The sequence below is a fragment of the Aythya fuligula genome, chromosome 25 (genome assembly GCF_009819795.1).
Source record: "Aythya fuligula isolate bAytFul2 chromosome 25, bAytFul2.pri, whole genome shotgun sequence".
Classification (NCBI taxonomy): domain Eukaryota; kingdom Metazoa; phylum Chordata; class Aves; order Anseriformes; family Anatidae; genus Aythya; species Aythya fuligula.
The window spans coordinates 2,954,627-2,969,689 of NC_045583.1; the positions used below are offsets into that span (position 1 = coordinate 2,954,627).

A 15,063-nucleotide genomic window follows, 5' to 3' on the forward strand; every position below is an offset into this window, starting at 1 on the left:
TCCGGGCTCGTTTCCTTGTAGCTGTAGGGGAGGTGTCAGGGAGCAGGGGGTTGCTGGCGTGCTGCGAGTGTGGTGGGCTCCGCTCAGGCTGCTGGCTCCTGGAGACCTGGAAAGCTGGGAAAACTGATGGGTTTGGTGTTTTTTTTTTTGGGATGTCTGAAAGGCAGAGGGTGGAAGGGGCCCGTGGAGGTCTCCAGTCCAGCCGCCTGCCCTGTGGGGCCAGCTCCAAAGGGCTGAGCAGAGCTCCTGGTGTCCGGTCAAGTCGGGAACCCTCCAAAGACGGAGGTGCCACCAGTGCAGCTCCCATCACCGCGTTTGGCTCCTTGTGAGCATCAGTCCCCCTTGTGGCACACAGATCTGTTGTCTCTTGTCCTTTTGCTGTGCACTTCTGCGTCCCTTTTCTCCGTGTTTTTCTCCTCCAAGCAGTGGAAAACTGCACTTTGTTCTCACCGAGCCATCCCCCGGCTGACCAAACGCAGTCCTTCGGCCTCTCCTCCACCTTGCCTGCTCCTCCCCACTGGCCTCCCTTGTTTGTCTCCGTCTCGGGGCACCCAGGGGCTCAGAGCCATGCTCAGTGCCTGTCAGCTCGTGCTAACACAGCCCAGGGGCTGGTTGGGGCTCGTCTCTGCTGGGCATTTTCGGCAGAGCCGCCCCCAGGCTGCTCGCTTGCTCCTGGGGATGCTCCCGAGCACCCAAGCCCTCCGGGATGCTGCAGCCCACCGCGGGTGGGTCTCTGCTCGGCTCCCAGCCCCAAATATCCCCCAGCTGAGAGCCTGGGCGGTGTCCTGGGACGGGGACCTTGCCCCCAGGGATTGTTATCGCTGGTTGGGTTGTCCTGAAGTGGCTGAGGGTGAGGTCGGGACTGAAATCCCCGCTGCTGGCAGGGGGTGCCAGCCTGGGCAGGGCAGGGCGGACGCCGCTGGGGCTGCTCTGGGGTGGGGTGGAGGAGGTGATGGGGTGAGACCCCAGAGAACAACTGGGATCAGAGGGGCTCTCCAGGCATGCCCCAGCCCCATCTGGGATGGCTGCGACCGTCTGCTATCCTCTGCTGGTTACTGCTCCCTGTGCACGGACACGTCTGGACAGCTGCACCCAAGGGTGTCCCCAAACACCCAGGGACAGAGGTGTGGAGAAAGCCTTGGCCGAAGCTCTTTTACCTCCGTGGCTGTGGGAAGATGATCTCGCCGTGGTGGCGAGGCCGTGAGCAGCAGGGCTGGGGGTTTGGCAGCCCTGGGCTCTCCCCAGGTGCCGAGGAAGGAGCCTGCAGCGGCTGGTGTGAGCTGGGAACTGCAGCCCCCAAACCTCTCCCCAGATTCCCGGGATGCAGCATCCCTGGAGCTGAGCTTTGCCAGTGTGAGGGAAAACAGCCCCGGGTGCTCCTTGGGGGGACGGACCCAGGCACCTCTGCTCCCCCAAAAGCAGTGCTTGGGGTGACCCCCGGCCGTGCCCAGCCCCGGTGGGGTCACTGGGGACCGCGGAGGAGCCGGGGCCGCCCGACATCCCGAAACCCGGGACGGGCAGGAGCCGTGCCAGCGTGGCGAGGTTGGCCCCGGGGAGCACGAACCAGTTCTTGGCTGCGGCAGCCACGGCCCTGCCCTGTTAATGAGGGATAATGAGGAGCCTCTCCTGGGCTGCAGACTTGCCCCCCGGCCACGCCGGCTGCCAGCGTTGCCCCCGGCGGGCACCAGCCCCGGATGGTGACCCCGGCACGGCTCCGCGGGGATTTTTTCCCCTTCCAGCCCTCGCAGGGTGAAGGGACCTGCGCCCTCAGCATCTCCAGGGGCTCATCCAGCCACCTGTGGGGCTGTGACTGTCCCCCTCTGGAGCAGCCCAGGGCCAGCACGGTGTCCCCAGGTGTCCCCGGGGGCAGCAGACCCGGGCCAAGCCCTCCACCAGGCGCTGGCACGGGAACAGAGGAGCTGCGGTGGCCGGGAACGAGACGGGCTGGAAAGGCGCCGGGGTTTTGCCTGCGGGGAGGGAGGACTCCGGCGGGACCGGGCTGTGCCGTGCTGCCCCAGCCCCGCTCCCTGCAGGTCACACGAGGCTGGGGGTGCTGCTCCTCGCTGCGGGACAGGCTGGGGACATCGAGTCCTTCTCCTTGGGACGGCTTAAGTGGTCCCCACAGCTCCCCCAAGGTCGGTGCAGTGCCCAGAGCATCGCACCCCCGGTGGCACTGCGCTGACCCCACAGCCCCATTTGCAGGTGGCACCGCACCCCATCGCCCCCTGTGCCAGCCCCGTAGCCCCCTGCCCTAGCTGCCACCTCACCCCACAGCCCGTTCCTGTCCAGGAGTGCCCCCCAAGCCCCTTCCCCAACTGGCCCCACGTGTGGGTGCCACTGCCCCCCTGCAGCCCCATGGTCACCTCATGCTGCACCCGCCGCCCCCCGTCCCCACTGCCACCGCCCCCCGCAGTCCTGTGGGGTTCAGAGAGGGCCTCGGGGCTGCTCCCGCCTGCGGGCACCCCAAAAACACCCTCGGGGTGGGTGCAGCGGGGCCGTGCCGGGCCTGGCCGGGCTTCGCCTGGGCGTGAAGGGTGCCTGCACGGCAGGAGGGGCCAGGCGAGGCGGGGAAGGAATGCAAGTGGGAGAGCGGCCGGGCGTGCAGCGACACATCCTGGGGAGCGCGGAGCCGGGGATCCCACACGCTGCATGGGGCAGGAGGCAGAGCCCCGGCGATAGGGACGGCCGGCATGGGGCATCCCGGTGCTGCCCCGCTCTGAGAGCCGCCGGGGGGCTGATCCTGGGGGCGCTGAGCCCCTCACCGAGCCGGGGGGGGTCCTGGCGCCCGGCTGGGGGGGCTGGAAATCCCCGTCGGGGGATGCTCGGCCGGAGGAGCTGAGGATCCTGCGGCACCCAGGAGCTGCCATGACCCCCGAGAAGGTGCTGCGGGAGGGGGTGCTGGAGAAGCGCAGCGGGGGGCTGCTGCAGCTCTGGAAGAAGAAGCGGTGCCTGCTGACCGAGAAGGGGCTGCAGCTCTTCGAGCCCAAGGGCTCGCGCCGCAAGGAGCTGAGCTTCGCCCGCATGAAGGCGGTGGAGTGCGTGGAGTGGAAGGAGCGGCACATCTACTTCACCGTGGTGATGGACGACAGCCACGAGATCGATTTCCGCTGCGCCCAGGAGGACCCGGGCTGGAACGCCGAAATCACCATGGGCCTCGTCCGCTTCAAGAACCAGCAGGCCATCCAGATCGTGCGGGCACGGCACAGCTGCAGAGCAGGTACCGGCCCCGCCGTGCTCGGGGCGCGGGGGACCCGAGGGATCCTGTCCCAGGGGCCACATCCAGCCCCCAGGGCGCTCCCGGGGGAATCACGGCACCGGTGGTCCCAGGGCCAGGGCGGTCCCGTGGGTGGGTATGGGCATTGCATGCATATTTGGGGGGGTGCAGGTGGGATGAAGGTGGGGACCGCAGCCGATCCTGCTCCCCAGCCCCCCTGGGGGCCTGATCCTGCCCCATAGCATGGGTCGTGTGGGTGACGAGCGCCTTCTCTCCGCAGTGGTGCAGTACGACGCAGCCCCACCGGGCCAGCCCGCGGCCCCGCAGCATCCCAGGAGCAGGATGGAGACGGTGCTCGGCTCGGCGGGCGGCGGGGAGAACGGGATCCCGGCCGGCAACTGAGGCCACCGCCCTTGGTGGTCCCGGGGAGGGCAGCGCAGGCGCCGGCCTCTCCCTCCTGGGGCAGGACAGCGAGGAACCGGAGGAGCCACAGGGCTTGAGCCGCATCCACTGAGACCGACAGGGCAAAGGACACAGCCAGGGCCACCGCACGGGGCTCTGGACACGACGGAGGTGATGTCCCCACCTGGGGGCCCCCTGTCCTTCGGCCAACGTGGGCAGGACTGTGGCGGGCTGGCGGAGACCCCCTAGGCCTCTCCTGCGGGACAGGGGATGGGATGGGGGAGGCTGAGCCCGAAGGAAGCAGCAGAGCGGTGAGCTCTGGGACAGACGGACGTGGAAGGGGACGCGGCTCCCCCTGAGCCCCCACGCTGAGAAGGGGCCGGAGAGCTGCTGCAGCAGGGACCCCTGCTTGCTGTGCCTGGACGGTGCAGAGACGTGGCTGTGGGGGCACTGGGGACTCCTTGTACCGAGCACATCCCCAAACAGGCCCTTCTGCTGCTTCCCTTCTTGTTGCTTTGTTTTGTGGGGCCCCGCAGGGCACGGGAGAGCACAAACCCTGCACAGACCTTCACGGGTTGGAGGCATCCCCCTAAATCCACCGGCATCCCGCAGCCGGGCTCCCAAACCCCCCTCCTCACCCCCAACCTCCCGGGTCCCCTTCCCGCTGTCCCCAGGGCTTCCCAAGGTGGCTGACGAGCTCGGCTGCCTGGCTCTGCAGGAGACCTCGCGCTGGGGCTCTGCCCCGACAAGCAGCAGCGCCGACGGAGCGCCTGGAGCTGCCGAGCTCCGCAAGCCGGAGCCTGAGCCCCAGCCCCGCGGCCGGAGGCGCTGCAGATCCGCTGGGAGATTGCCTGGCTGCGTGGGAACGCGGCAGCACCGCACGATGCGATGTCCCCCGGGCTGTGCCACGGCCACGGGGCCCCGCGCCAAGCCAGCGCCGGGTGGCTTTTGGGGAGGGACGGTGGCACGGCCGCTGCCTGCTCCGGGCGCTTTCTGAGCAGCCTGGGAATGAGGAGCCGGGTGGTTTTCCACTCGTTTTCTCCTCCCGTGCCCTCGGAGGTTGGTTTGCTAAATCCCCCCCTGCCTGTGAGCGGAGATGAGCGGGGGGCACTGAGGGTGCAGCCGGAGCCAAACTGTGCTCTTGGGCTGAGCTCTGCACGGGAGGAGCGCACCGGGGGGAGCACAGCATGGGGGGTGCAGGGGGTGCTGGGGAGCAGAGGCTCAGAGCTTGAAGCCCCCCCAGGTTTGGGGTTTTTCTGGCTCCTGGGGCTCCAGCGACTCGCACTCCTGGGGCCCAAACTATGGGGAGATGCTCAGGACACAGATGCTCACACACGTGGGCCAGCCCAGCACCCCCAGACCCCATCCCCACACACTTCTTGGTGTCAGTGGTCGGTGTCGGTGCCCACAAGACATCTCCAGGGATTTTTCCTGGCTTCTCATACAGCCCCAGCTCCCAGGGTTGGGGCATTCAGCGGGGCTCGTGTGAGGCCCTGCGAGCATCCCAAGCCCGAACCATTAAGGAGCAGCACCCAGGGGTGGCAGCACCAGCATGAGGGGTTTTCTCAATTTTGCACCAGCCTGGGGGGCCCTAACTCCTGGGTCTTGGCTTTCCTGCTCTCCCGCTCACCGTGAATAAATATCTTTTGTTTTCCAAGTGCCAGCAAAGAGCTGGGAGGAAAATGGGCAGCATGGGGGTGTGCACACAGCAGCCCTGGCCGTGGACACCTCCCTTGCACTCTGACACAGGAGGCAGCAGCACGGTCAGGGCACCAGTGAGCTGGGTAGAAATTCCGGTGATTTAGGAAGAGAAATTTAGGGACAGAAAGAGCGAGGCAAATTGCTAAGATGAGGTTTCAGGTCCAGGCATGGGGAAAGCTGAGGTTTTCCATCCCCATCCCAAGCTCCCCATCGCCCTGCGCACCCCAAGGTGCAGCTGAGCCCGGTCCCCTGGGGCTCGGAGCCTCCTGGGCACAGGAGGAACCTGCCAGACCCAGCTGCGTGCCAGCAAATCCCCTCGGCAGCGTGCTGCGGGGGCTGAGGAAAAGGTCACCCAGAGACTGAAAAACAAGGAAAGAGCTGAGAGGCTTGGCCAGAGAAGAGCAGAGACAAGGGACGGCGTCTGGTGCATCCCCAGTGCCGGTGACCTGGTGCTGGTTGTGGGTCCGGACCGGAGATGGTGAGCTGACTGCTTGCAGAGTGGGGATGCAAGGGAGCTCTCGGGGCACTTCCAGCCCGAAAAGCGGAGCGAGGACACACGGGAAGCTTTCCTCACGCTGCAGGAGGTGGGGAAACTGAGGCACGGCAAGGGGGGTGGGAGTCACCCAGTCCCGGTGGCACCAGGATGCTGGGGGCCACCAGGCAGAGCCCCAGGACAGAGTGAAGTGCCCGGAGCCACCCGAGCTCCAAGGCAGGAGCCTGAAAAGCTGGCTCCACGGCTCCCAGCCCCGAGGTGCCCCCGTTCCCCCTGGGGCCAGCACCCATGGGTGCTGTGCTGGCAGCCCTTGTGCAGCGCCAGGGGGTGGGAAAGGGTGCGGGAGGATCTCCAGGACTGGCCGGGTGCCCCCGATGGCTGCTGGGGGCTGGCAGAGGGTTTGCAGCGTGGTGGTGCCGATGCTCTGGGGCAGGAGAGGCCGTGCCTGCTCCTGCTGTGAGCCCTGGCACTGCCGCGCTGCTCCAGGGGACGTCGGTGCAGGTTCTGGGTGCTGTTCAATGCAACAATGAAATCACGATCACGGCAAGCCGAACGTCTTCCCTGTATTCTTTTCAGCATTGGGTTAAGTAGCTGGCTTCCTTCGGGTGCTGCTAAAATGATGTTGGTGCTGAGCATCCCTACCTATAATCCTTCAGCGACCAAATCTCCTTTTGGACCCCGGAGCCTGCCCCAAGCAGCCTGTGCTGGAGCTGCCCCGTGCTCGTGGGGCACCAACAGCCGGGGACACTGCACCCACGGCACGGCTCCGGGGGCAGGACGAGCGCCACTGTCTGTGGCGTGATGCTCGGGATGCTGCGGGGCCCAGGAGCTGCTCAGGGCACCCCATCCCAAATGTCCTGCCGTGGTGTCCCAGCAGGAGGTGACGAGCGGTGGACGTGCCACCAGCAGGGACACGAGCAGCAGGCGGCAGGGCTGCAGAGGGCGGCAGCAGAGCTCACACACACCCGTGTCCCCGTGTCCCCGTGTCCCTGTGTCCCCTTGTCCCTGCTGTGCCCAGGCAGCAGGAGCGGGGGATGCTGAGACGTGTCCAGGGGCTGAGGTGGGTGGCAGTGCCTGGAAATACCCTGGAAGAGCTTTAGAAGTGGGTCAGTGTCTGGGCCTGAAATTTTGGATTGTTGAGAATGGTCTTTTTTTCTTTTTCTTTTTCTTTTTCTTTTTCTTTTTCTTTTTCTTTTTCTTTTTCTTTTTCTTTTTCTTTTTCTTTTTCTTTTTCTTTTTCTTTTTCTTTTTCTTTTTCTTTTTCTTTTTCTTCTTTTTCTTTTTCTTTTTCTTTTTCTTTTTCTTTCCTTTTTTCCTTTTCCTTTTTCTTTTCCTTTTTCCTTTTTTTTTTTTTTTTCCTTTCTTTTTCCTTTCTTTTTCTTTATCCTTCTTCTCTCTGTCTTTCAAAATATTTTGCCTAAGGCTGAAAACCGGAATGTTTTTTAGAATATATAAACCAACGTCCTTGCTTAACCGTGTCAGCCCGTCAGCACAGGCAGAGCAGCTGATGGCTCCCTTTATAAGAGGCCGCTGGTCCCAGGGGGTTTGACCTCCCCATGCAGCTCTGGGAATTCACTGCTGGCATCCATCCCCTCGGTGGCAGCCCTGGTTTTAATTGGTGTGCCCCAAACACTGGGGGACAAGGAACGGGGTCTCAGACTGGTCCCCCCCAGGCTTTCAGCCTGTCCCCGTCCTACCCACCAGCAGCTCGGAGGGGCGCCCATAGCATCAGGAGCCAGCCCAGAAAGCAGCCCCACATCTCGAGGCTGTTCGTGACCCAGAGGTGAGGACCCCAAATGTCCTCGTCACAGCAGCTGGAGCAGAGATGGGCAGACCCTGGGCTCCTGCCGGCCCTTTGGCTGCTGGCTGGAGTTCAGGGCTTTGAAACCGAAGCCCCGAGCTGTGGGGTGCCCCCACCCCATCCCTCCTCCTCAGCCCGGGTCCCAGCAGAGAAGGAAACCTGAGCCCGCAGCAAATGGCATCCCAAGCATCGCCCGCGCTGCGGACACCGAGCCCTTGGGTCCCCAGGGCAGGGCTGCGGGGAATGCAGCGCCTTTGTCACCGGCTAAATTTGGCTCCTCTGCGGCAGGGAACAATCCCAGGCGGAGGGGAGATGCTGGAGGCACGGCCCCGCGGGGCTTTTTGCCTTATAAAGGGCTGCAGCGCCAGGGGCAGATCCAGTGCCGGACCTCTGGGTGCTGGGACCAGAGCAGGTGAAGTCAGGATGGGATTGCTGCTGCTGCCACCACCGCTGCCACCCATCACTGCCACCAAGCTCACACCATCCTGGGGGCTGCTGCCCCCATGGCACAGCTCCTCGGGGTGTCCCGGCAGGGGAAGGGGTTGGGGGAGCCGCGCACCCCATGCTCCGTGGCACACGGGGCTCTCCTCGTCCCCCCCACCATGGAGCTGCCCCATGCACGCAGCTGCATGTCCCTCCACGACCATAATAGCCTCGGGATTAAAATACCAGGCATTGTCCCTGCTGGGCCGCACGCTGGGAATTGTTTGCTCCTAAACTTGCCCCTAAAAATACCCTGGGAACAGGTGCTGCCGGCCCCAGCCTCCTGCAGCGGGGACACCCGGCTTTGTGGGGCGGGGGGCAGATGGCAGCTTTTTTGCTAATTTTCAGTGATTTCACGGGGAAAACATCAGGGCTGATGAAGGGCTGGAAGTTACTGAAGCATCCCAACCTGCCAGGCTGTGCTGGGTCTGGAGGACCGAGTCTGGCTGGTGCTGCCCCACAAAAAGGGGGCTGCCCCCTCGTCGGTCCCAAGCAGCCACCCGGTCTGGTGGTGTAAGCAAATCTGTGCTGTTTTTCCCCCTTGGCCCTCGTTGGTGTGCCCTGTCCTGCCCCCCTGCAGCCACAGCCCCGTGGCCAGTGCTCCCGTGGGGATCTTGCTGTGTGCTTGCAGCGCTGCACAGCACGCAGGCACCGCCGTGCATGGGCGCCTGCACATCAGCTCGCCTGGCCATCCGCCCCCATCTCCCTTCAGAGGCTTTCTTCATAAAAACAAAAAACATGTCAGGAGATTTTCTGCAGGGAAAAAGCACCGCCGTGCTTTGGATTGTGGCTTCTGTCTCCTTGCAGGGCTTTTCCAGCTCAGAAGGGAGAGGAGCACAGTGGAAAGCGCACGGGCACTGCGCCCCTGGTCAGCCTGGCTTGGCACAGCTGCGTGCACACACAAACACGTGCACGCACAGGGCATCGGGCAGTGAGCACCAGAATTACCAGGGTGAACCGTCCACGGAGAGCCCAGGAATTCCCCAAATTGCGCGGGGGTCATGGGTGCAATAAAACATGGGTGCGACAGCGCGCGCGTGCGGTGCCTCGTGGCGCCCCGTCTTCGAGGCCGTGCCCCAGGTGGGTGCCGCACGTCACAGGGCGCCGGGGCTCGCAGCAAACGTGTGCACACAAGAGGGGATTTGTGCTATTTTTACTGACCACTTGCAAGCCGCCTGTGGTTTAATACTCCCCCTCCGCCGCCGGGCCCCGCAGTGCGCGGCTCCGCTGACACCAGGCACCACCGAGGTAAGAGGGATCCCGGTCCCGGCCGTGCTGCGGGTGCTGGGGTCGCCCAGCAGTGGGACTGGCTCCCCCCAGCAGGCAAATTTGGGCTGAATTTCTCCCACTTCTTCATGGGGGGGTGCTCCTGGGTCTGGCAGAGAGCCCGGTGCAACCTGCATCTGCCAAAGGTTTCCTCTGCTCCCGGAGAGAGGCTGGGTGAGAAGGGGAGAAGTATCTGCCCCGGCTGCTTTGCAGCTGAGGCTTGTTGAATTTTCCTGAAAAGTGGTAAATGGGAGCATTTTGGGGAGCACTAGCCCTTTCATCCTGGTTTCACTGCTCAGGGTCACTGGTGGGAGCAGGGAGGGGAATTTGGGGTGCGAGCAGCGTGCGTGGCATCGCGCTGGTTGTACACAGCCTGCCTCCAGCCCCTGCACTGTGGGGGGGTGTCAGGGCTGGCTGTGTTGGAATTAAGGGGTTTTCTGTGATTTAAAGTTGTTATACGCTTTTTAAGCTTTTCACGGATGGAGGCATTGCAGAATTAACTTGCCCAGATCCTCTTGTCCCCATCAGAGAGCAAAGTCTTTTTCGGATGCTCTATTTCTGGCTGGAGCCCCAAAATCCCTGACACAAGTTTGCTGGGCGCGTCTTACTGCTCGGTAGAGCCCTGGCTGCCCTCTGGGAAGTCAAATTAGGAATGTTTGGCCCCAAAACTTGGTTGACCTTGGTAGAGGTCACCGGGCTGAGGTGTGGTGTGGGTGCCAGCTCCTGGGACTGCGGCTTTGTTCCACCGGGGAAGGAGGGAGACGCCGAGCGGCTCCGCCAGCCCCTGCCCAGCTCCAGGGAGCCAAAGGCTTCGCTGCCCCCCCGGGAAGATTGGGAGGGAGCAGCTGGGAACTGACCCATGTCAGCCAAGAGCAGCCGCCTTCCTCGTGTGTCCTCTGGGATGTTCATTTTGTCACCAAAAACCTCCAAAAAGGAGTGAAATCGGTGGCTTACAACTGATGGATGAGGATTTGCTAAACATATGTATATATACATAAATATTTATCTCCAGTTCTTGGAGTTATTCCTTGTAGGTCCAGGGATCTGGCAGGTCCCGAAGGAGAGGGCTCCTGCTGGGATTTTATGGCATTTTCCTCGCCAGCTGCAATCCTTCAAGCCACAGTTCTGGCAAGGCAGCGGGGGACGGGGAGGAGACAGGGACAAGTGGACGGGGCTGGGAGGTGAAGTGCTGCCTGAAACACTGGGATCTGCTCAGCACAGCCCCCACGCATGCCTCAGAGCTACTCCAGGAGACCAGAAATAGTTTTTTTTTTTTTTTTTTTTCTTCCCAGCAGTAATCTTTGGGGTTGTTGAAAATGTTTCCCAAATTCTTGGGGATGCAAAAGGTTGAGGCAAAAAATCTCAGCCTTGTTCAAAGGAACAGAACCAAACACTGCAGAAAGCCATTTCTTTCTGAAACGTGTCTTCAGTTTGTAACTCCCGGATGGAAAGAGGAAAGCAAAATTGGCGTTTTCCAAAAGATTGGCATTTTTCCCCTGGATTTTTCTATCCCTCGGGTTTACGCAGCACCTGGCCTCTGGGCGAGCAGGGGCGGTGTTAGAGGCAGTGCTGGGGAACAGCATTTTGCAGCTGCTGCTGGGGCATAGGGTTACCGAGAGTATTTAAAATATGAAACTGTGAGTATTTCATGGGGATGTGGATGCTGAAGGAATCTGCGATGCGTGGCCATGGCCCCTCGCTCCATCCCTCCTGCAAGCCTGTGGCTCCACGGGGAGCTCAGCTTTGAGAGTCGCTCACCTGTTTCAGCTCCATTCCCTTTTTAAGTTATTTATTCTTGCATTTATTTATTTCTAGGAGAACAACACGAAGCCACGATGCCAGAGCCGTAAGTAGCAGGGGTTTCCCTCGGCTGTCATTCAATGCTCCCTGCTTGTGCTGGTTGATCCCGTCTCTTTTTATGGGGTCCAGGCAGTGCTCGAGACCTCTGTGCCCCGTCAGGGCCAGGCTCCAGGCTGAGCAGGGAGGTGTGGATGAGGGTGCTGTGACCCGAGCCTCGGGGACCTGGCAAAATGGGTACCATGACAGCTCACTTGCCACATTTGAGTGGAATTCTGGCTTTTTGAGGGCTGGTCTTCAGAAAAACTGCATTTCCAGAGAGTTCAGCCCTCTCAGCCTGGCTGCAGACTGGGCTGGCTTGTAGGAGCCAAATATTGCACGCAGAAATAAGGACACCGACTGCAACCACTTTGCTTTGCTGCCTCCTCTTTCTGCCTGCTGCTCACTGATGCCCCGTTCTCTCTTCTCCTTCCTTATTGCTCCTGCCTGAACGCGTGCCTGCCTGCAGGGAGGTAAGTGCCCTGCCTCTCGGAGTGATTTGATGCTCCCCTGCGTTTGCTCTGAGTTTGTTTTCAAAGCTTTCTTTCCTCCCCTTTCCCCTAGAGAAAATCCAAGATCACAGCCTCGCGCAAACTGCTGTTGAAGGTGAGTCCTCAGGGTTGGAAACTCCCTGGGGTTTGGCTGGGGAAACGGAGCTGGGGCTGGTGGGACAGCGATGGGGCACGGCCGCAACGTGGGCTTTGGGAGCAGCTCCCGTCCCCACCTCGTAGGCTCAGAAACCCTCCCTCCTGTGGGCCCTGCGGCTGACACGCCGAGCAAATCTCCCCTTGGGAAGGTCTCGGGCAGAGCCAAGCCACGCAGGAAAGTGCTGAGGTCGGCACCCACCTGGACCACCACAGCCCTCTGATATCTCAGCCCCGCCGCTCCCCTGCCTCCGGGGTCACCACACGAAGGCTGTGGAGGGGGGTTTGATGTGTGCTGCTGCAAAGCAGGGACCTGGGGAGGGCAGCGGCAGTGAGGGGAGGTTTGGGGGCAGGCGGGGACGTCCCCGTCCCACCCGCAGACCCTGTGTGGGGAGGCTGTGGGGTGGATGCAAGAGCCTGGATGTTCACATCTCCGCCGTCTGCTTGTGTCCACAGAGCTTGATGCTGGCAAAAGCAAAGGAGGAATGGGATCAGGAGATCGTGGACAAGCAGTCAGAGAAGGAAAGGTACCTGGCGGAGCGCGTCACGCCGCTGCACACCAGCGGGCTCTCCCTGAGCCAGCTCCAGGTATTTTTCTGTGTCCTGAGCGTGGAGCAAGGCTCCTCTGGGTTTCCCCAGCATTCACCACTCCCCTGTTGTGCTTGGCCCCCAGGACCTGTGCAGGGAGCTGCACGAGAAGGTTGAGATTGTGGACGAGGAGCGATATGACATCGAAGCCAAGTGCAACCACAACACCAGGGAGGTAGGCAGCAGGACGGGCTTGCTGCTACGTGAACTTGGTGGGGGTCTGTCAGGGACTGGGCTGAGCTGGGACACGGGATGTGCCCCAGCCTTACCTCAGGGCTGCCATTTGCCCTGCACAAGTGATGTTGGGCCCAGACGTCGCTCAGCACAAGGGCTGTCCCTGCTTCAGGGAGCTCCAATTGTCCCCTGGGTCCCTGGGCAACCTCCTCACCCCCCTGAGCACCACCTGTAGGGCCAAGAGCTCCTGGTGGTCCGGCTGCCATGCAAGCAGCTGGGATGAGGCAGGGGGAGCCTTGTGCTCGGGTGGACGGTCCCTTGGTGGAGGTGTCCCCAAGGCCAGGCCTGTCCCAGCTGTGGCTCAGGGTCAGCAGAGTCCTGCTACACACAGGGGCATCTTCTGCAAGGCAGTGACCCCCTCCCCTGCCCTCCTCCCGCAGATTAAGGACCTGAAAATCAAAGTGCTTGACCTGAGGGGGAAGTTTAAGCGACCGCCCCTGCGGCGGGTCCGCGTCTCCGCCGATGCCATGCTGAGGGCTCTGCTGGGCTCCAAGCACAAGGTCTCCATGGACCTCAGAGCCAACCTGAAGTCCGTCAAGAAGGAGGACACGGAGAAGGTGGGTCGCTCTCCCAGAGGCAGAGAGGGCTCCCAGGACTGCCCTCGCCCTTCTCCAAGGTCCCCTGGGAAGCCTTGAGGGTTGTCCTCGTTCCCTGTGAGCGTGCTGTGCCCATTGCATGGCACCACGGGAGCAGTTCGGCTGGGCCAGGCAGCTGCAGGACGATGGTGAGTGAGAGCTGTGGCTGCCTCGGGGATGCTCTTCCCTCCCAGGACGAGTGGGGCCCTTCCAGCAGGGGTACTGCAGCTCCCTCGGTGTACCTGCTGAGCTGGGAGTTTGGTCTTTGGTCTTCTTGGGAACGAGCAGAGCTCCTGTTTACTGCAATCACACCCAGAAAACAACCCAGGAGACTCCCAGACCCAGATTAGATAAGAGGAAGCAAGCCCAGCGAGCACACTTGAGACAGGCAGCCCAGTCCTAGTGACTGCAGAGATATGAGAAGGGAAAGTTGTCCCCCAAACTGGGGGCAGCATGGGGTGCCCAGACCCACCCAGGGGTGCTGAGCCCCTCCGAGGGGTGGGATGTGGGCATGGGGACACAGCACCAGCAGCCACCGGAGCTGTCGCTGCTTCCAGGTGGGAAATGGCACCCTGAGGGGCCAGGGTCCCAGCTCTGCACCTCGACCTCATCCTGGCTCACTGTCCTGAGCACATCACGGGCTAAATATCCACGAGGAGGCACAAATCCTGTCACCGTGCTGGCTGTCGGGCTGGACATCCCGGCAGTGCTGCAGCAGAACACTTTGACAACCCCAAAAAGACCGGGGGGGATTTTTGTCTCAGTGCCATGTTCAGGAATTGCAATGTTTTGGTCCTTTGGTCCTTTCCGCAGCAGCAGCAATGTTGGGATGTAAAGATCCCCCCCCACCTCCCAAGAAGAGTTGTGCTGCTTTCCCAGCAGCACAACAATTTATTTTTTATTTTTTATTTTTATTTTTATTTTTTTTTCCCCAGTGTTGCTAGTAGGGCATGTTTTCAGCCCTTCGGACAGAAAACTGCACTTACAGATCCCAACGCCAGGCGGTGAACAGATCTGAGTCTGTTGCAGATGCCGTGAGATGATTTTGGGGCACGGCTCGTAATCTATGAATGCCTGTGGGCTGGCAGGGCCGGTGCCTGGCACGCTCCCAGGGCAGCCTCCACCTCCCCGTTCTGCCCCAGCCGCGGCTGCTGGGCTCTCCCAGTATCACCAGCAACCCCAGTCCCAACCGAGAGCTGGGAGGAAGCGCAGCTGGGAGCCTCCTGCGCAGAAAATGGGCGCAGAAAATGGTTCTGCTCGCATTTGGTGTAGCTCTGGAGTTAGTCCCACGTGTTGGCTTCTTCCTCCTAAAGAGATTTTCTGGGATTTTCGTGCCTCCCGGTGCAGTTTAGCCAGGTTTTGGGCAGGTACCCACGTGCACCCAGAGCTCCCGGCCAGCCCCAGGTCCACAGGGCATGGGGATTTGCAGCAGGGCAGCTGCTGACCCCGAGCAGGGCTCCGTACTGTGGGGTGGGATGGTGTGGGGCTGCCGGCTGTCCCCCCACTAAGCCCTGTCCCCGTTCCCCCCGGCAGGAGCGCCCCGTGGAAGTGGGCGACTGGCGCAAGAACGTGGAGGCCATGTCGGGGATGGAGGGGAGGAAGAAGATGTTCGACGCCGCCAAGTCCCCCACAGGGCAGTGAGAGGTAGGGGCTCCGTCCGCCCCTGCTCCCTGCAGCATCCCCTGCCTGTGCTTGTGGCTGGGGCAATGCAGAACGGCCCCAAAGAGGCACCGCCTGCCCCATCTCCCACCCCACACGGGGGACACGTCCCTGCCCCACACATCCCAACCATGGAGCCCCCACCAGCAGCTCCCCTGGCTTCTCCT

The 15,063-nt window shown here is 62.0% G+C and overlaps 2 protein-coding genes across 2 annotated transcripts; both read left to right on the top strand.

Annotated features, from left to right (window-relative positions):
• Positions 1–2,865: 2,865 nt before the first annotated feature.
• PHLDA3 (pleckstrin homology like domain family A member 3) lies at positions 2,866–3,616 on the top strand. The gene is made up of 2 exons (XM_032203205.1): positions 2,866–3,217; positions 3,495–3,616. The coding sequence occupies exons 1-2, from the start codon at positions 2,866–2,868 to the stop codon at positions 3,614–3,616; spliced, it is 474 nt and encodes a 157-aa protein (XP_032059096.1).
• Positions 3,617–9,111: 5,495 nt separating this feature from the next.
• On the top strand, positions 9,112–14,878 carry TNNI1 (troponin I1, slow skeletal type). Its single transcript, XM_032203005.1, has 6 exons — positions 9,112–9,174; positions 11,761–11,802; positions 12,297–12,428; positions 12,514–12,603; positions 13,043–13,219; positions 14,771–14,878. Exons 1-6 carry the CDS (start codon positions 9,112–9,114, stop codon positions 14,876–14,878), a joined length of 612 nt encoding a protein of 203 aa, XP_032058896.1.
• Positions 14,879–15,063: the final 185 nt, after the last annotated feature.

Excerpts from the sequence above, each read along its gene's own strand:
- PHLDA3 (XM_032203205.1), top strand. The coding sequence starts at position 2,866 with ATGACCCCCGAGAAGGTGCTGCGGGAGGGGGTGCTGGAGAAGCGCAGC. Across the intron at positions 3,218-3,494 it reads ACGGCACAGCTGCAGAGCAG|TGGTGCAGTACGACGCAGCC; the intron begins GTACCGGCCCCG and ends TTCTCTCCGCAG.
- TNNI1 (XM_032203005.1), top strand. The coding sequence starts at position 9,112 with ATGGGTGCGACAGCGCGCGCGTGCGGTGCCTCGTGGCGCCCCGTCTTC. Across the intron at positions 9,175-11,760 it reads TCTTCGAGGCCGTGCCCCAG|AGAAAATCCAAGATCACAGC; the intron begins GTGGGTGCCGCA and ends CCTTTCCCCTAG. Across the intron at positions 12,604-13,042 it reads GCAACCACAACACCAGGGAG|ATTAAGGACCTGAAAATCAA; the intron begins GTAGGCAGCAGG and ends CTCCTCCCGCAG.